Source organism: Bos taurus, chromosome 14, assembly GCF_002263795.3.
Source record: "Bos taurus isolate L1 Dominette 01449 registration number 42190680 breed Hereford chromosome 14, ARS-UCD2.0, whole genome shotgun sequence".
In the NCBI taxonomy this organism is placed as follows: Eukaryota; Metazoa; Chordata; class Mammalia; order Artiodactyla; family Bovidae; genus Bos; species Bos taurus.
This window is the reverse complement of record NC_037341.1, coordinates 15909809-15930653: the sequence shown is the minus strand read 5'-3', so window position 1 is coordinate 15930653 and position 20845 is coordinate 15909809. Positions and strand designations below refer to the sequence as shown.

Genomic DNA, 20845 nt, shown 5'->3' with positions numbered 1-20845 from the left:
GAATGCTAGCCTCTGGAATCTTACCAAGCAGCAATTATAGCCCCAAGTGCCAAGGAAGCCATCAGAACATTTCTGTAGGAAAGATGCTGTGAGAATTATAAATTGCTTTGGTATTACACTCTTGGGGGCAGCCTGCAAAAATGATCACATTTTTATTTTCAAAAGCAACCTGAAAACACATGTTTATTGTGATGTCAGTCACCTTCACAGGGGAACTTAGCATTGCAACGCTGTAACTTCTGTTCGTGAGTTGGTGGAAGCCATTCTTTTCCTGTCCAAAGAATTAAGATTTTCTCTGGAACGTAATGTTCAAAACCTCACTGTGTGAGAGGCATAAAATACTCCAAAGGCAAAAAAGCAAGGAAGGAAGTTGTGGAATGTGCGATATTTTTATGGCTCACATAAAAAGCAATAAAAATATTATTTCGTGATCACAGTGCAAATGATTTAAGGCCGTGACTTGAAATGGCTCTTGATGTAAAACTCTGAGATGACAGTTTTATTTGGACCTTGGAGCCTAAGCAGTTAGTTAGTTCAGGCCAGAGGCTCTCTCTAATCCCTCCTAGAGAGAGTGGTGCGCAGTGGAAATTTCCTCAGGATCCAGCAGCTGCTGTGTGGTCTGCATTATGCTGTGAAATCGTCCATTTGCCTGCACTGTCTGGGAGGCTGTGACTGTGGCCTGTTTCCAGTACTCACGTATGAATGCAACAGTTTTTGCCTAGTTGCAAAGTCCACCCATCCTGCAAGCAGGCCTAGCTTCTAGCTCTGTAAAAATGGCATGTTTCCAAACATCCAGTAAAATAGAGGATGCAAGTCCATCACACCCTAGCTCCTAAAGGTACTGCTTGAATGGCCTGGCAGGGAGCGCTGAGCTACTTCTGGTGAGACATTCATGGTTCTGGACAAATTATGTAGTTTGGTTGTCCTTTGGTTTCCCATCTGCATAATGGGTGCAGCTAATTTCCACTGTCACAATTTGCTATGGAGGAAAGAATGATGTCATGCAAAATGGTAAGGATTATTTTGAAGACCCTAGTCAGTTCAATACAGTCAGATTAAGTAGCCAACAGCAGTAGAATTCCACAGGAATATTAACTTGAGAATCTTCTTTTGAGTATTTGATGACACAATTTTATTTGTTAACAAATGAAGAATCACTAAATCTCCCTCATCCTCAGTTTAGCCTTTCACTGGGCTTCCCAGGTAAAAGTATCTGCCTGCCAATGCAGGAGATGCAAGAGATCCCTGAGTTGGGAAGATGCCCTGCAGGAGGAAATGGCAACCCACTTCTGTATTGCTTGGAAAATTCCATGGACAGAGGAGCCTGGTGGACATGGGGTTACAAAGAGTTGGACATGACAGCACAAGAACAACCAAATGGAGATAATATTAGCATCTACTTGGTGAGGATGGATGAAGTTAGCAGTTTGGGCCAAAGGATCCAGGTTAAATCCTGGTTCTGCCACGTGCTCACTCTGGACAAGTGAGCATTGGCTTATGCTTCCACCTCCCAGAATTGTTGGGAAGTTTGAGCGAGACAGTGTATGTGACGCACCGCAGCCAAAACACAGTACGTGCTCAGTGAAGGGTAGCTGGTGTCATGATGGAAGCACCACTGCGAGGATTAAGCTGGAATTATGCTTGCAAATGCCTTCCCTGGTGGCTCAGATGGTAAAGAGTCCTCCTGCAAAGCAGGGACCCAGGTTCAATCCCTGGGTAGAGAAGATGCCCTGGAGAAGGAAATGGCAACCCACTCCAGTATTCTTGCCTGGAGAATTCCAAGGACAGAGGAGCCTGGCGGGCTCCAGTCCCTGGGGTCACAAAAGAGTCAGACACAACTGAGTGACTTTCACTTTTACACTCGTGTTTGCAAATAGGGTGGCAATCAGGTGGGGTACTACTCATGAAACTTAGGTAAGCTCCTCCAGGGCAGGGAGTCTGCATGCCTAGCATCCGGTACTTAGTAGTATATTAATTTCCTTTGTTGCTTGAATGTTGATCAAGTGAGCAATGATGTTAAGGATGTGTCCTCTTTACCCTTCCCAGAGCCCCCTCCAACTTGATCGAGTGAGTGTTGGCTTTTCTCTTGGCCCCACCTTACAGGTCATTCCTGAGACCCTCTCCCCCACCTGGAACCAGATGCTCCTGTTCAATGACCTGGTGCTGCACGGAGACCAGAAGGAGCTGGCAGAATCCCCACCCTTAGTGGTGGTGGAGCTGTACGACAGTGACGCGGTGGTGAGTGTCTCAGGGCTGCGCTGACCGGGCTTCACCAAAAACACTCTGTTTTCAGCCACCTTCCTTTCTTTATCCAGCCTGGGACGGTGCCTGGACGCAGTTCTCACCTGGGAAAAACGCTGATTTTACAGAACTAGGGAAATCAGTGAAGATCATTTGTTTTACTAATGGGTTGTTTTTTTTTTTTTTGCTTAGATTACCCTTTAGATTGCAATTAAAATAGGATCTGATTCACAAAAGTTCAATCAACATTCACTTCTTTAGGAATATAATTATTAAGGCCACCCATAGTTGTCCCCAGTCCCCAGCGGGCTCTATATTCTATTGCTGCTAGTAAAAAAAGTCCATGCCTTTTGAAAACAGAAGGTCTTTACTGATCTCCCTGGCTGGAAGCAAATGGATGTATTGTCACCGATTCAGTCTTGTAACTGGATCTTCTTATTTTGGTTGTTGCTTCCAAGCCCTGAAACAATGCATTTATCTCCATCTCATTTCTGTTATGATGTTAGCCAGACTGCTTCCTCTCCAAAGATGTCTGTGTTCTGAAATGCTGGGCCAATTCTAAAGCTTACTGGAGGATTTTTTTTTTAATCACTGAAACAAATCTTTTTCTTTTTTAAACTAAGAAGTCTAAAGGGAAAGGCAAAGGCTTGTTTTAATGTTTTCTTTAATGTCTTTACCTCCTTTGGAGATTGTAGAAGCACAAATAATACTAAGTACAAGAGTTGTTGCAAGAAAACTTCCTAAAGCCTCCTCACCTCCTCAGAGCAGCCTGGCAGCTCCGACCTTCAGCCAAGGTCAGGAGGAAATTTGGATGGGAGAACTGGAGAGCATGAAGCCCCTTCTGGCTTTGGAGAAGAGGAAACAGAAGCCCAGAAAGGTCAAATGCCTTGTTCAAGGTCACAGCTGGCTGGAGGCACAGCCAGAACTTGAATTTAGCCTCCTGTGTCCACTTTTTCCTGCACAAGTGGAGTGGCCATTGTGACTGTCTCCCTTTAGACATACATATTCAGCTTCTCCTTGTCACTCTCTGGACTCCATTCCCCCATCTGTAAATTTGGGCTAAGTGGTATATTTATGGGCTTCCCCAGTGGGTCAGTGGTAAAGAATCCTCCTACAATGCAGGAGCCTCAGGAGACGTGGGTTCAATCCCTAGGTCAGGAAGATCCCCTGGAGGAGGGTACGGCAACCTACTCCAGTAGATGTGTGTTCTACTGCTGTGCCTAGAATATAGACTTTCTGTAAAGAAGGTCACAAAATAAACACCTTTTTAATAGAGTCCATAACAATATGATTCCAATCTTAAGTATTTTTATTTGACAACCAATAACAACAATCAAGGGCTGCCCAGGTAGCTCATCAGTAAAGAGTCTGCCTGCAATGCAGGAGACACAGGAAGTGCAGGTTCAATCCCTGGGGCGGGAGGCTCCCCTGGAGGAGGAAACGGCAACCCACTCCAGTATTCTTGCCTGGAAAATTTCCATGGGCAAAGAGAGGAGTCTGGCGGGTTACAGCCCATGGGGTTGCAAAGAGTTGGCCACAACTTAGCACGCGCGCGCACACACACACACACACACACACACACAAATATACACAACAGCAATCAGTCATCATTAAAAACTGAGACCCACCCACTGGACTACAGTGGATTTCCCTTTGTCTGTTTGCTTTTCAGACCCTCTTCTAGATCTCCATTCATTGATTGCCTTCCTGGGCCCCTCCCCAAGCCAAACTCTGTCCAGAAAAGAAAGCCTACATTCTCACATCTAAAAGAAAAGAAAATGTAGGAGAGAAAGAAAATATGAACTTTTTTTTGCACTTTCTTCCTTGAGATACGTGTTGATGTGCAAAAGATTCTGTTCACACCCGTGGGCTGCCGCCATCACAATCCCATGGTGATGATCAAATTTTAGATTCTGACTCTGCAGGACCCAGCTTCCAGTCTCTAGCTTTCTCTCGTTACACGGTGCCTGTGCCCTCATTCAAGTCTGCCGGCTCTGTAAGAAATTAGTTTACATTTGGCACGCAGGTTGCTTCAGTTTATGTTTACTCTTTTGTTTCCAGGGCTCGTTTTAAGTTAATTTTTCTGAGCTAGGATTATGGACAAAATAATTATGCAGCAGATCATTCATTTCATATCCAGCTGCCCTAACTCCACTCATCCCCGGAACAGGTCTGATGGTGCCACTGGATATCAGCAGGCAGCTTCGTTTGTTTGTTTTCCCCCTCGCCAAGCTTCCTTTTACAGCCGGGAATGCAAATGCTGGTTCATGAGTCCAAAGGCAATGAAGCAGCACAGGTGTTAAAACCCAGCCTCAGCCAAAGAGAGTATGGGCCCTGTCCTTGGACTTGGAGGTCACTTATCCAGATAAGTGAAAGCTCTTTTACTCTTGGATCAACAAGAGCTTGGATGAGTGCCTGCCCTGTGCCAAGAGGACGTAACAGTGAATAAAATAGGTAATCCTGCCTGCCTGCCTGGGACTTACATCACAGCTGTTCTTGAGATAAACAGCAAAGCAGCCCCAGGCTCCAGCCCCAGGCTGCTTGGGGTGGAACCAGAACTGGGAGCAGGCACTAGGAAAAGGCAGAAGATATACCATCAAGTAGTTCTTCAAGAAACTTACAAACAAAGCCATTCTAATACTCTTTTACTGCCAAGAACAGTTGGGCAAAATTGCTCTATTACTTAAACATGCTGATCTTAATCACCATCATATTACTATGCGTGTGCTGTGCTTAGTCACTCAGTCGTGTCCAGCTCTTTGTGACCCCATGGACTGTACCCCACCAGGCTCCTCTGTCCATGGGGATTCTCCAGACAAGAATACTGGAGTGGATTGCCACTGAGCACTTACTGTTTACCAGCTGTTGTGCAAAGCACATACATTATTACGTTAATCATCATGGCCCTGTAAACAATGTACCTTTTTTTAAAAAAGAAATTCACCCAAGGCTTTACTGGGGCCCCTGCTGCAGCAGTGGGGGAGTGAGAATCGACAGGTTCCCTTGCTGACTTGCTCCCTGAGAAGGAGGAGCAAACTTGTTCCTTATATGGGGAGAGGGTAACACTGTCCTTAGGTGGTTTGCCCCCCCTTAGGTGATGTTGTGTGCAGGGGACATGCACAGTACCCTACTTTTGCTCTCAAAACAATGTACTTTTAACCCCTTTTTAAGCATGAGGATCAAAATGGTTGAGTAAATGGTCCAAGACCAGAGATCTAGGAAGTAGTAGATTTGGTGTCTCCAACTCATGCTTGCCTGGACTCCAAACTTGTGGCTCAGCCACAGTGGTGCCCTGCCCTGGAGATCGTTCAGAATGTGTGCTATCACTTTATTTTCCTTTTCCCTTTCAAGTCTACCCAGGGTGATTATCTTCATTCCACTGAGCTCAATACACTGAAAAAAGAGATAACCCCTAAGATGGTCTTCAGCCAGGAAGCCCCTGAGATGACCTTAGAGTTTTCCCTGGGAGCCCAGATAGATTCTATTGCTCCCCGAGCCTATGGAAAAGGACTAGAGGGGCTTAGCAGAAGAAGACAGTGAGGCATGTAGACAGTAGTAGGAGGGAGAGATGAGGCTGATGGTTTTGTGAAGGTTAGTTACAAAATCACACTGAGACACGAGGTAGGTGACCACAAGGGACAAAAATTCTTATCTTTTCTGCCCTAGGGAAAGCCAGAATATTTGGGTGCCACTGTGGCTGCTCCTGTGGTGAAACTAGCTGACCAGGACTACGAGCCCCCCAGGCTGTGCTATCACCCCATCTTTTGTGGGAACCTCTCTGGAGGGGACCTCCTTGCTGTATTTGAACTCCTGCAGGTAAGTGGACTGGAAGCGACAGCTGCACTAGCCGTCCATCTAGTCTACCCGGCCAGAGAAGCAGCCTCACAGGAGGTGCACATCCATCACTCTGTGCCTGGTCCCTCACCGCTGTCCTGTGTCTGGAGATGGCTCCTTCTGGGGACCTGGGAGATACCATTTAAGAACTCAGGTGACCAGCTATTCCCAGAGCCCCTGTGCTGCAAGTCAGAGTCCCAGAATGAAAGGTCCTTATGGATTTGGCCAGAAAAGCTTGAGCAGCGCTATGCTCCATACACAGAGAAGGCAATGGCAACCCCACTCCAGTACTCTTGCCTGGAAAATCCCATGGACGGAGGAGCCTGGTAGGCTGCAGTCCATGGGGTCGCTAAGAGTCGGACACGACTGAGCAACTTCACTTTCACTTTTCTCTTTCATGCATTGGAGAAGGAAATGGCAACCCACTCCAGTATTCTTGCCTGGAGAATCCCAGGGACAGTGGAGCCTGATGGGCTGCCGTCTATGGGGTCGCACAGAGTTGGACACGACTGAAGCGACTTAGCATAACATAGCATAGCATGCTCCATACAAACCATTAGAGGATATGAAAGGGGAAGGGAGCAAACGTTTGTGGACACTCCCACGTGCCCCGTGTTGTGGTTGCTGCCTCACATCCCCTCTCATCACACTGAAATCTCCCTCAATCCTGATGAGGTACGGATTATGATTCCCATTTTATGGATGGTAAACTGAGGATTAATGTAATTGATTGACTTCCCTCATCAGGCTGCTAGTCGGTGGTTGAACTGAGAGCTGAACTTAAGACCTTTAACCTTCTGCTCCTTACACTGTATCACAAAGTTTCCCAAAGACCTCGAGTTCCTAATCTGTCCTACTAAGACTTTGGGGAATTTAGGAACATACGTCTAGGAAGAACTTCTCAGAAAGCAAAGGCAGGATACTTGAGGAGAGAAGCTGAGTCTGGTTGAATCATCAAGGACCAAATGGGACAGAGGGAAGAAATGACCTGGTGGGCCTGCGTCAGAGAGGTTTCTCCCCCTGACCATCCCATTCACTGGGGGCAGAGGGCACCTGCCCTTTGGGTCAGATCAATCCTCTCTAGGAAAGCCTGTTTTCCAAAAATCCCAGTTTTAGAAAAATCTCACCTGGTACAGAAACTAGGAAGCAAGCAATCCTAAGACACAGCAAGCGAGTAAGAGGGAGGGTGTTAGAGGTGGATCCCATGGGTATGGATCTTGTTCCCATCACTTACTAGTGTGCGACCTTGGGTTAGCCACTTAGTCTCTCTCTGTTTAACCTGCAAAACTGGAGATGATAATTAATCTCCCTAAAGTTCCTGGCATGAAATCAACATGCAACAAATGCTACTTATTTTATTATTAGTAGTATTATTATACCATGGAATACTAAAGCAGGATATCTCAGTCAGTTCAGTCACTCAGTCATGTCCGACTCTTTTCGGCCCCATGGACTGCAGCACACCAGGCCCCCCTGCCCATCATCAGCTCCCAGAGTTTACTCAAACTCATGTTCATTGAGTCAGTGATGCCATCCAATCATCTTATCCTCTGTCATCCCCTTATCCTCCCGCCTTCAATCCTTCCCAGCATCAGAGTCTTTTCCAAGGGTCAGTTCTTCATATCACAGGTGGCCGAGTATTAGACATTCAGCTTCAGCATCAGTCCTTCCAATGAATATTCAGGACTGATTTCCTTTAGGATGGACTGGTTGGATCTCCTTGCAGTCCAAGGGACTCTCAAGAGTCTTCTCCAACACCACAGTTCAAAAGCATCAATTCTTCAGCGCTCAGCTTTCCTTATAGTCCAACTCTCACATCCATACATGAGCACTGGAAAAACCATAGCTTTGACTAGACGGACCTAGTCTAGTCCCATCTATTTCAGGTGAAGAAACTGAGCTGGATAGAAAGGCAATGGCTTACTTGATATGGCAGCTTGGAGCCTAGAATTCATGTATACCAATTCCCCCAAGAGCTGGAGAGACTGGAGAGTATAAGAGGAAGGGAACAGCTATTGAGTTAGATACACTTGTACTCAAATCCAAACTGCCCACATGTGTAGCTTGGGAGTTGCTTAAGACTATTAGAGATGAGCTCTGCTGCTGCTGCTGCTGCTAAGTCGCTTCAGTCGTGTCTGACTCTGTGCGACCCTGTAGATGGCAGCCCACCAGGCTCCTCTGTCCATGGGATTTTCCAGGCAAGAGTACTGGAGTGGGGTGCCATCGCCTTCTCCGAGAGATGAGCTCTGAAGTACAGCTAATCAGACTTTGACTGTGGTCTGGTTTTTGCTCCATTTAAGGATGAACTTTTTAATGCTGGAATGGCTGCCTTAGAGAAAGAACAATCTATCTGTCAGGGGAACTGAAGCAGGATGAGCTCTTAAAGGGTCAGAGTAGCAGAAACCCAGGCATCGGCTTCAGTTCTGTGGCGACTGTAGTCTAGGAGGGGAGAAGAGAACTGGTGAAATCTTTGTCTTACAAATCTTAAGTTCTAGGATTCCAGGATGCCCAATCAGGTGAAAGTTAAATAGAACCAGCTCTCAGCAGATAGATGTGTGCTGCATAGAAACGTGAACTCTTAGCACTGAAAGAGTGACCTTCAAAACCAGCTGGTCCAGTCTTTCCTCAAGTGAGGGTCCAGGTGATTTTAGGCTGTCCATGAGTGATTTTAGGTCAAAATTGGGTAAAGTATTAAGTAATATTGAATTGACATTGGTGGAGTTTTGCTCCCCCTCCCCCCCCGCCCACCCAGGTCTTTTAAGATATAATTGACATATAACTTTGTGTAAGTTTAAGGTAGTTCAGTTCAGTTCAGTCGCTCAGTCATGTCCAACTCTTTGTGACCCCATGAACTGCAGCACGCCAGGCCTCCCTGTCTATCACCAACTCTCGGAGTCCACCCAAACCCATGTCCATTGAGTCAGTGATGCCATCCAACCATCTCATCCTCTGTCGTCCCCTTCTCCTCCTGCCTGCAATCTTTCCCAGCATCAGGGTCTTTTCAAATGAGTCAGCTCTTTGCATCAGGTGGCCAAAGTACTGGAGTTGCAGCTTTAAAATCAGTCCTACCAATGAACACCCAGGACTGATCTCATTTAGGATAGACTGGTTGGATCTTCTTGCAGTCCAAGGGACTTTCAATGGTCTTCCCCAACACCACAGTTCAAAAGCATCAATTCTTTGGCATTCAGCTTTCTTCACAGTCCAAGTCTCACATCCATACATGACCACTGGAAAAACCATAGCCTTGACTAGACAAACCTTTGTTGGCAAAGTAATGTCTCTGCTTTTGAATATGCTATCTAGGTTGGTCATAACTTTCCTTCCAAGGAGTAAGCGTCTTTTAATTTCATGGCTGCAGTCACCATCTGCAGTGATTTTGGAGCCCCCCAAAATAAAGTCTGACACTGTTTCCACTGTTTCCCCATCTATTTCCCATGAAGTGATGGGACCGGATGCCATGATCTTCGTTTTCTGAATGTTGAGCTTTAAGCCAACTTTTTCACTCTCCACTTTCACTTTCATCAAGAGGCTTTTTAGTTCCTCTTCACTTTCTGCCATAAAGGGTGGTGTCATCTGCATATCTGAGGTTATTGATATTTCTCCCAGCAATCTTGATTCCAGCTTGTGCTTCTTCCACTGTTTCCCCATCTATTTGCCATGAAGTGATGGGACCGGATGCCATGATCCTAGTTTTCTGAATGTTGAGCTTTTAAGGTAGACAATATGGTAATTTGATATATGTATGTATTACAAAATGATTACCACAATAAAGTTAATGAACACAGCCATCACTTCACACATTTAACTTGTGTGTGTGTGAAAGAGATAGTGAGAGAGAGAGAACTTTTAAGATCTACTCTCATAGCAATTTTCAAGTGTACAGCACAGTATTGTAACCGTAGTCACCATGCTGTGCATTAGATCCCCAGAAATTGCTCATCTTCCAACTGCAAGTTTGTGCCCTTAGGCCACCCTTGCTCACTTTCCCCACCTCCCCACCCCTGTCAATCTACCAACCTACTCTCTGTTTATATGGCTTTTGACTTTTCAGGTTCCACATATAAGTGATGTCATACAGTATCTGCCTTTGTCTTTGACTTACCTCACTTACCATTGTGCTCTCAGGGTCTGTCCATGTTGCTGCAAATGGAATTTTGCCTGTTTTGATCCTTCTAGCTACTTTTAGAAGAAAGTCTCATGCCCATCTGTGTATAATCCCTCTTTCAACTTGCAACCTTCCTTTTTAAGGAAGCACAGGCTTCAGTTTCAATGCCTCAAAAAAAAAAGATCAATATTAGCTACAGGAACATTTCTCTGAGTCTACTTTTTTGAACACCAGCCTCTCCAGACAGAGTGAAAAGAAAGTTTAAGAAATGCTACACATGACCTATTCTAATAACATTGTTTTTTTTTTCATTGGTTTTCTTTTTCAAGTTACTTTCCATTGATGGCCAGTGGCTTTTGCCAATCTAGGGGGCCCCAATCTTCCAGACCATAGACTAGTACCTCCTGTCAGATCAGCGGTGGCATTAGATTAGAAATAAAGTGCACAATGAAAGTAATGCACTTGAATCATCCCCAAACCACCCCCCACCCATGGTAAAATTGTCCCTTGTGCCAAAAATGTTGGGGACCGCTGCCCTAATCCATCAGTGAGGGCTGGACCAGCGGATCCCGACAGGCTCTCTGAAGGCTGGGCTTTCTCCCAATGCCATGGTCCCACCTCTGATCCTCCTTCCATCCCTCTGCGATGAGCCGGGTGGACTAACGCAAGATCCTCCTGCTTCCTAACAGCAGGGTGGATGGAGGCAGCCTTGTCAGAGGCAAGCAACCTAAGCGACACAATTCATTAGGGTTTCATTAGGACTTCCTCTCAGCTGATTCCTTGTCCAAAAAGTAATTTGATCATCAACACAACTGTCTCAGCGGGTGGATCTCATACAAGTCGAGCAGGCAGGAGCTGGAAAATTCCTTCACTGTCACCTGTGGCTCAAAGCTTCTGTCTGTGAGTGGTTTACCTTCGACCTCTCCTTCTCCATTACTGAAATGCTGCCCTGTCTCAGAAGAAGGGTTTGGTACCTGGGTTCTTCGATGCTCCAGGCTGAATTCCTTATCTCCATTTTCCTCCTCTACCCAGCTAGCTGCCCCCTGTCCTTCCAGTCCTGGCCCACTCCCGCCTCCCACCCCATTCTCCCACTCTCTGCCTTGAGAATTCAGACTCAAATGTAGTTCTTCACTCTGGGTCTATATCCATGGCTAGGCCAATTGTTCTAGCCAGATGATCGTCCCTTGTTCCCATAGACCCTCGTTTCATCAGGATTGTTCCACCTGCCTCTTTTCTGGTCTAACCTACTCTAACCTACTCCTCTTTTCTTGTTCACTCAATTCTCCGAGTTCCTCCCAGAAGACAATTCTCTATACTACTCTCCTCTTGAGAAATGATCAGTGTCTGTCTGCGTCTCACCTCCAAGAAACTTTCCTGAAGACTGTATTTTTGGAACATGAGTTCCTCTGCTGCTGCTGCTAAGTCATGTCTGACTCTTTGTGATCCTATGGACCCTAGCCCGCCAGGCTCCTCTATCCATGGGATTCTCCAGGCAAGAATACTGCAGTGGGTTGCCATAGCCTCCTCCAGGGGATCTACGGTTAAAAGAAAGTTTGAGAAATTCTTCATTGTTTTATATATCCCTCTTGGAGCCTTGAAATGCCCATTACCATAGTAAAGACTCTGAGAAGTCAACTACAAAGAAACTTTTGAAATTCTTTTTTGAAATTCGACATTTCCCCAATGTTTTTGAGTACAATTTTTTTTTTTTTTTTGCATGACAACTCTTAGTATTTCATGAAAAGAAAATGCAGCCCCTAGGAGAACGTCAGGTGTCCATAGCTTGGCATTTAACCTCTCCCCAAATTCATTTATCTTCAGACTGCTTTTTCAGTCTCACATGTCAGTACAGTCACTCTGCACATACTGTGGCCTCTTTACAGCAGATATTCTGGATTCTCAGACCTCACCACATAAACGTCCTCCTCTGTTTCTAGCCGCACTGTCATCCTGTTCCAAAATGTTTCCCTACTCTGCCCATCCCGACCCCTGCACTCTACTTACTCTTTAGGAAACTGATCATCACCACCATTCAGGACCAGAGCGGCCTCCTCCAGGAAGCTTTCCCCCTCCCCCACCTCAATCAAATGTTTTCTCCTCTTCCAGGTGATGTCACTTTGCCTCTTTTTCGGTTTAATCCAGGCTTTGATAAAGTCCATTGTTTGCAGGCTTGTCTCCCTTAATCTGTAGTTTTTTGAAGGCAAGATCTACTTCACCCACTCATTCATGCACTTAAGTAAATATTATCCCGTGTCTATTTTGTCCCAGAATATTCCTAAGAATTCATCAGTGATAAAACAAACTCCCTGACCTCATGGGACTTGTATTCTAGGGAAGGGAAGATAATGGACAGCACTATGTAAATTGTAACATAGCAGCAGTGTGGTAAATGCTGAAGAGAAAGGGAAGCACGTGAAATATGAAGCAGGTGTGGGTGTTGTGGGAGGGGGCAGACTTAACACTTTAGGCATCCAGGGAAGGCTCCCTGAGGAAGTGGCATTTAAGTCAAGATCTGAAAGGGGATTTAAATATGCTTCTGGGATAGTTTCAGGAACTAGCAGTCCTTGAGCACCTGTGTCCCATTGGAGACTAAGATGAGTGAAAGTTGAGCCTTAATCGTTGCACAGGTCTGTCAATTTCCAGTTTACTCTTATTCCTAGGGAACTTACTATGTGCCAAGAAGTGTTGCCAAGTGCTTTGCATGCTGCCTCATCCATTCTTCACAGCAATTCATGAATCAGATATCATTATCTTTACATATAACAGAACTGAAACTCAGTGACACTGTGTGACTATTTCAAATTCCACAGCTACTAAGTGATGAAGCGCAAAACTGGTATCCACCTATTATACTGAATGAGGGATAATGGAGGTGTGGATGATGGGCTGGGGGAGACAGAGAAAGGAACAAGTCTTCTGAGCATCAGTGATTTTTCAGATGGGCAGAAACTGAGACTAGGGTCCTACACGACTCCAAGTGTGGCACCCCCTTAAAGTCTGTGCCTGGGTCCCCTGTCCTGTCCTGCCGCTGGAACTCCTTCAAGGTCCTGTTAGGTTAGATATGTCCTGGGATATTAAAGCAGTCAGGCTTTTGGACCAACTTATCCTGATCCTTCACACTTTGCCTTCATAACAATTCCATATCATACCCTACTGAGTAACCGTACACTACGTGGTTTTATAGGCCTGCAGCCAACCCATTTCACTCTGAAAAAGCTGGGAGCAAAATCACTCAACCTCCACCATGCCGTGGGATCCTTCAAAGTTTTAGTTGCTCAATCATGTCTGACTCTTTGTGACCCCATGGACTGTAGCCCACCAGGCTCCTATGTCCATGGGATTCTCCAGGCAAAAATACTGGAGTGGGTTGCCATTCCCTTTTCCAGGGGATCTTCCCGACCCAGGCATCGAAACTGTGTCTCCTGCATTGCAGGCGGTTTTTTTACTATCTGAGCCAGCAGGGCAGCTTAAACTCTTAAGGGCATCTTTGAGGCGCTTCTGGAATGAGCTTGTTTAGGGCTTTTCCCAGGCTGACATCTCAGCAGCCCCAAGATGAGCAGACACGTGGTACTTTTTAAAGCGCATGTAGCAGCACCATCCTATGCCACCATCACAGCTGTTCTGTGGCTTTATCTTTGGAACCACAGGAGCAATTAGCTTTCTCAGAGAGGTGATGTTTTGCAGCCTGGATAGCTCATCACCAGGCAGTGTTCACCTCATCTTTTCGAAGCTTCTTTTTCTGGTCTGGCTCATTCTGCAGCTTCATTATCTTGAGTCTATTTGGCATTCCCAGTGCCTGCTGTCTTCTTTTTCCGCGCTTCTTTCTAATTAACTGAACCGCATCTGCTGTTGCCAGCTAGAATATGTCTGCAAAAAAGAAACGATGATATGTTTGTACTTTGCAGGTTTTGATGAGCAATTAGACTTTTTCGAGCATACGGAGCTAATGTGTCAGTCAGCCAATAAACATTTATCAAGAATCCATTGGAGATGGAGCATCACTTGAGGGTCTGAGAAGGAAATGCAGTAAACAAAGGCTTCCTCTTGGCCAAGTCTGACAAACTCCCCCATGAGGAAAACTTCCAGCTCCAAAGCGAGGGTCAGCTGGTCCAACATCTGAGGCCCAGAGAAGGAAAAGGACTCATGCAGGGCCACACAGCACAGCCTGGTTTTCTGGGCTCAGTCCACTAAAGTCTGCACTGAGCCTGCTGAGAAGACACACTGTGCCAAGGACTGAAGAGTAGAATGGCTCAGTGTGTATGCCGTGTGCTAAGTCCCTTCAGTCGTGTCCGATTCTTGGTGACCCCATGGACTGTAGCCCACCAGGCTCCTCTGTCCATCGGATTCTCCAGGCAAGGATACTGGAGTGGGTTGCCATTTCCTACTCCAGGGGATCTCCCTGACCCAGGGATCAAACCCACGTCTCTTAGGTCCCCTGCATTGGCAGGCAGGTTCTTTACCACTAATGCCACCTGGGAAGTCCCCGTGGCAGCGGCGGCTTCATAAAAGATGTGCGTGCTGAGCTGGGTCTTGAAGGTAATGCACGGTGGTTCACCCAGGGAGAAGGCCCTTTCCATAGGGGACTTTCTAATTCCTTTGTGTGAGAGTTCAGTAAAGCACAGTGATTGCCTTCCTGCAGCGTCATTCACTCCAAAGGCACAGGAAATGACACCTTTCATCCCAGAGGTCTGCCTTCAAAAGACTTCATTTTCTGTTTCACTGATTACGATGTAGTGTCTGTGTGGTTGACTGAATCTCCTGTAGCGCATACTAGGGGAATAGTGAAGTCTCAGAGGTTGGAATCCTATCAGAGTCCCTCTGCCATTCCACAGCTGGAGTTGCCATGCCATTTGATGAGGTTGTGAAGCTCCATCTACTTGTCTTTTTTCCCTCCCCTCTCTACTGTGAGCTCACTGAAAGCTTATGAACCTATTAACTCCTGACACATTGTAAGCGCTCACTAATGTTGGATTACCCTCATGAATGAATGTGTTTGTTGATTAAGAAACTGTGATAAAAATGCATCGTCTTGATTTACATTTTAAGCTGGAAACATTCCTGTGGTTAAAACAGTGGCAGTCTTTCCCATGAGGTGAGATTGTGTGGCAGCCTTCATTTTCCTTGCCTCTTCTGATTTCTAACCAGCTTCAATCTGTGTGGTAGGTCCCTGCGTCTGGGCTGCAAGGGCTCCCTCCCTTCGACCCACCTGATGTCACCCAGATCTACCCTGTTCCTGCCAGCATCCGGCCAGTGCTGAGTAAATACCGCGTGGAGGTAGGGGGCCAGGAAGGATTGGGCTGTTCTTTCGGACTAAGGGCACTGGTGCATTGCGATCGCAGCTGGGTTGTGTCAGGGGACTGGTGGGGTCCTGGGGGAGACACAGCTGCTCAGAGGGAGCCCTCGAGGAGCGCACCATCCCTTCCTGGAAGAACATACCGTAGTTCCCAGGCTGGGGCACCTGATGTTCCCACCCCTGAGCCACACCTGCTGCCTCCTCCCCAGGGCCTTTGAGCGATAGCCCTACCTGTTCTCTCTTCAGGTTCTCTTCTGGGGTGTCCGAGAAATGAAGAAGGTGCAGCTCCTCTCGGTGGATCGTCCCCAGGTCCTCATCGAGTGTGCAGGACGGGGCGTCAAGTCCTGTGTGATCCAGAGCTACAAGAACAACCCAAACTTCAACGTCCAGGCAGATGCTTTTGAAGTGGTGCGGGTCCCCCTCTCCTACCCTCAGGCCCTACATGCTCATTCCCTTCATTCCCTAAGATGTAACTCACTCCTTCATGAATTTGGGGGGATGTTTTAGAGTTTCAGGTGTCCACTACTCACAAGAAAGAGCAGTCTAATTCAGTGAAGAGCCAGAATGTCAGAATGAGACAGACTTTTGTTTTGTTTTTGAAACTTCCAGGTGAAGATCATTTAGTAAATCAAAGCAGGTTGACAGTGGTTCCTGAAGTGTGGCCCCCAATTCATCACCATCACCCAGGAACTTATTATAAATGCAGATTCTCAGGTCCTGCCCCAGGACTACTGAATCAGTCTGTTAGGGGTGAGCTGGGGCCCAGACACCTCTGGTTTAACAAGCTGTGTAGGAGACTCTGATACACACTGATGTTTGAGAACCACTGGCCTGGAAGATACTGTCAAAAAACTAATGGTCAGATGTTTTAAAAATTATTTGTACATAGCATCTCAGCAGTTTGCATTTGAACATATGCTTCTAAAGTGATGTTTGATACCTGTGCTTTTTCTTTATTTCAGTACTGTTTTATGCTCTGATTTGGAACTAACTGTGAAATCAAAGTTTGCTTTGTCCAGCCCAGTCAGCTCCAACAGACACAGATTTTCTATCAGCAAAGTGTTAGTCTCTCAGTCATATATAACTCTTTGCAACCCCATGGACTGTAACCCCCCAGGCTCCTCTGTCCATGGAATTCTCCAGGAAAGAATACTGGAGTAGGTAGCTGTCCCCTTCTCCTGGGGATCTTCCTGACCCAGGGATCGAACCCAGGTCTCCCGCATTACAGGCAGATTCTTTACTGTCTGAGTCACGACTAGAATTAAAGAATGTGTACTGTGTTTGCAAAGCTTCCACATCAGGCTTTATTGAGCTTGGGGTGGGGGAGGTCACCAGGGTAAAGAAATGGATGGGGTGCTGGCCCTCAGTTCCATCTTAAGTGGCCCAACTCTCATCTGTTTTATATCCTGGATCTGTGTTTCTCTGAGATGAGGGTTTGGATAGATAATGACAAAATAAGAAGATTGAAGACGACTTGGGGAGTGTGTGATTTTTGCAGTTTATTTGTGGGTTGAATTGTCAGTGCCATCCCTCATATGTTGCATGATGACTCCCTGACTTGAGAAGACAGTGCTCCAGCCTCTGGCCAGCTGCAGGCGTGACCTGGAGGGATAGGGCAAGGCAGGCTCAGAGGAAGGATGGATGCCTGGTTGGCTTCGGTCCTGCTCGCAGACAGGTCAGCTCAGGTCATACCCCACTCCATCCTCATCTCTCCCTGCAGGAACTGCCTGAGAACGAGCTTCTGCACCCACCCCTGAGCATCTGTGTGGTGGACTGGAGAGCCTTCGGGAGGAGCACCCTGGTGGGCACTTACACCATCAACTACTTGAAACAGTTTTTGTGTAAATCCAGGGAGCCCCTCAGCCTCACCTCACAGGTGGGCGGAGCCCAAGTTGGGAAAGGTAGGAAGATTCTAGATCTTGGAGCTGTGGGCTACGAAGTTGTGGTACCTGCAGGTGTCCACTCGGGACCCAGCACAAAACAAATGCCCCAAGGTCAAATGGATCTTTCTGAAGAATTTTCTCCTGCGGTCCCCTTTGCTTTTTAGCTGCCACATTCTGACAGCTGATGCCTGACATCAGGGTCAACTCTTCTAAGAAGGGTTCTTTGTGACTGGAGCTCCATTCTGCCCCTGCTTGCGTGAATGCTAAGTCGCTTCAGTAGTGTCCAACTCTTTGCAACCCCATGGACTGTAGCCCACCAGGCTCCTCTGTCCATGGGGTTTTCCAGGCAGGAAGACTAGAGTGCATTGCCATGCCCTCCTCCCCTCCTGCCCCTATCCCCTGACATTCTCTTTGCTTGATGTTACTGGAATTTCTCTGCTTGGGATCCAGGTGCAGGGTCGAGTTCATTGGGTGACGTGGCTCTTGCTGCACAGTCATCACTTGTCTCTGCAAGACTGCAGTCTCATTATATTCACCGGCCTCTCCATGCTTTAGTCCTAGTTTCCCCACCGCATGCCTCCCACTGCTGATGCTTGTAAAATCTAAATCTATTTGATTAACATATATGATACTATAATATTCACTTGGTTTTCCACTTTCCTCACTCAAAGCTATGTTTTAAGATCTGTCCATGTTGCTATGGTTACCTTCACTCGTTCCCCCGATCTGGTGCATCTACCCTACCTTGGTTTCATTATCCCCTCATACTGGACCACTGGGGTGCCTCCAGCTCCCCACTTCTGCAATGTTGTGATGAACATCCTGTGTGTGTTCACTGAGGGAGAATCCTGTGTAGTGGTGAGATTACTGGCTCCCAGGAGATGAATACATGTAATTTTATTAAGTACTTCCAGAGTGTGCTGCAGAGAGCAGTACTGGTTTACATCAGTCTACACTAGTCTGTGCCAACCTATTCAAGTATACAGCAGTCTGTTTCAGGCTCCCTGTTATGCACATGGACTCATGTGGCCGGAGTTCTGCCAACACTTTGGGAGTTCACAGACCTCTGGAGTTTCTAAGGTTTCCCCTGGTAAACACAGTGAGGGAGGGCAATCAACACAGAGGATCTGTTCACTAAATCTTGATAAACATGACTCCTACAACCACAGTTATTTAAAATTACTCTGAGGGATCAATAAGTACAATCATTTGTTGATGACCAGTTATGCCCCAGACACCTTACATCATGATCTCATTTATTTCCCAAAGACATGGATATTTTTACTGTCCTTTTATAAATATGGAAAGTGAGGCTCAGCGTTGTTAGGAACTTGTCATATTTTAATTCTGATCTGTCTGATCTCCAGTACTGGGTCCTTGAAATGATCGCCCTGTATTGATTGTAGCCCAGTTGCCTGATCCAATGTCCTTTCATTTCAGATATTTCAGATTCATCGGTTGCCACTGAGCCCTCTGAGACCCTCAGCTCCGTTCAGGAGGAACCGAAAGATCATGTCTTTGTGGATATTGAGCCTCCTCCCACAGTGGTACCTGACTCAGCCCAGGTTCAGGCAGCCAACCTGATTGACATCCCTGACTCGTCCCCGATGCTGGAGCCAGAACACAAACCTGCAGCCCAGGAGCCACCAAAAGATGGAAAAGCTAAGGTTAGAATGTCATCCATCTTCATATTTACAAGGCACATTAGAGTTTGCCAACAAGGTTCTGATACTAATCCTCCCATTAGTTGTGTGAGCACAGCAAGAAACTTCACATTTCTGAGCACTAGTTTCTTCATCTGTAAAATGGGGACACTGATACCCACTTCACAGCATTGCCGTAGAATCAGATGTCAGTGTAAATGGAATTAAAGTGTTAGTCAAATGTGACATCATATTTAATGGAACAGAAATACTTCTCTACTCATTGGCTTGGAAAAATGATTTCCTCATCTAGGCTTATGCCACAAATATTTTGAACCTACAACCTACTTTGTATAACATCTTGTGGGACCAAAAAGATTTGGCTGAGATTCTGTAAGGGGAGATGGATAAGTATACAAGATCATAAAACGGGGGCAGGAGTAATCTTTTAAGTCATAATTTTGAATGCAAAATCCTTGTGTACCTACCAATTGACTCAAAGAAGAAAGCAGTTTTGAGAAAGTCCTAAGAGAGGGCCTGCCCAGCAAATGGTAAAAGCTGAAATAAGAAGCAGAGTGAGATAGATGAATTGATATTTTCTCGGGCTCTTCCCATCTCATCCGGGCTCAGTGTGACTCTCTGACAACCCACAGGTTTCTCTCTGTCCCACCAGCAATGTACCTGCCGCTTGGTGTTACAAATCTCAGTTGAAGTGTTTTTGCCACCATAAAACTGTGGGTTTCACCAGTTCAAAGATGATTTAAAAAAAGATCTCTATCATGTTGAGGTTTGACAGAAAACAACAAAATTCTTTAAAGCAATTATCTTTCAATGAAAAATAAATAAATTAAAAAATATATATATATATCTTTGGATCCGCTGTACCAGATAGAATGCCTGCCACATCGTAGGTAGCCAGGAGATGAGAACAAACAAATGATGCATACAAGGTCATGATGAATCTGTCAGGACACAGCTAACTGTCTTCTCCCTAAATGCCTGCTTTCTGCCGTATATCCATCACACTGCCTCCCCATCTCCCAGTCACTTGTGTTGTCAGTCTCATTTATTTGCACCAGTTCCAATCAGATATGATGCTAAAGGGGGATTTTCTACATTATGCCACTTAATCCTCATGACAGTGAAGTGAGCAGGTGTTGGGGGCTGGCATGAGGCACTCCGCCCGTGGCAAAGGTCATGAGGAAGGAGGCTTGACATACGCAAAGGCAGGATCGAGCCTCAGGAGTCCCTCTGGAAATCCTCGAGCATCTATCCCCATAACCAGAGCCTGCCTACTTTGCTACTTTGTGCTCTCACCTACACCTCTGACTGTACAGGGGGCTGTCCCCCACCACCTCTTTTGGAGAATGAGTTAACTTAGAGCTCCAGTTAATAATAATTCCTGGGCGTGACAAGAGTGTTTTAACCTACAAACTCCTCTGAAGGTTCTCTGGCCTGCCTGACAGGCTTGTCCGGCCACATGTGATTGCTCACAGCCTCCCAACCGTGAGAGGCATGAGATGCTTTAAACCTTCTAAAAACAGGTTCCTTAGAAAAGTTAGAAAACTATTAGATTAAGTATAGTGGGCTGATTAGAAATTGTATTGGTGAAGGGTTTTTCATTTGTTGAGCCAATGTTTGTTGCTAAGTCTCCACATCCCCTGCCCTTACACACATTAATTAACATAAAGAAGAAATAAGTATTAACCTTTGATATTAATCATGTTAGACCTTAGGCTAAGTAAATTCTTTCCTTAACTAAAACCCACTACACCCTCACCCTATAGGAATGTAACTTTATTTGGGTGGCGTCTGTTTTAAGAATAATCACCCCTGGAGAAAT

The 20845-nt window shown here is 46.1% G+C and overlaps 1 protein-coding gene and 1 long non-coding RNA gene across 2 annotated transcripts in view; one reads left to right on the top strand and one right to left on the bottom strand.

Moving 5' to 3' along the window:
• FER1L6 (fer-1 like family member 6) overlaps nt 1-20845 on the top strand; it is a 173224-nt gene that overhangs the window by 107224 nt on the left and 45155 nt on the right. Inside the window, exons 21-26 of the mRNA XM_002692627.6 lie at nt 2104-2238; nt 5908-6057; nt 15347-15457; nt 15723-15884; nt 17197-17377; nt 18800-19026. Of these exons, the coding sequence (XP_002692673.5) occupies nt 2104-2238; nt 5908-6057; nt 15347-15457; nt 15723-15884; nt 17197-17377; nt 18800-19026 (966 nt within the window). The remainder of the gene's footprint in view (nt 1-2103; nt 2239-5907; nt 6058-15346; nt 15458-15722; nt 15885-17196; nt 17378-18799; nt 19027-20845) is intronic.
• Nucleotides 3533-15797, bottom strand: LOC101907615 (uncharacterized). The gene is made up of 4 exons (XR_009490463.1): nt 15708-15797; nt 10802-14050; nt 10181-10351; nt 3533-9784 (listed from the first exon to the last, which is right to left on the bottom strand). It is a non-coding gene; the product is annotated as an uncharacterized lncRNA (long non-coding RNA).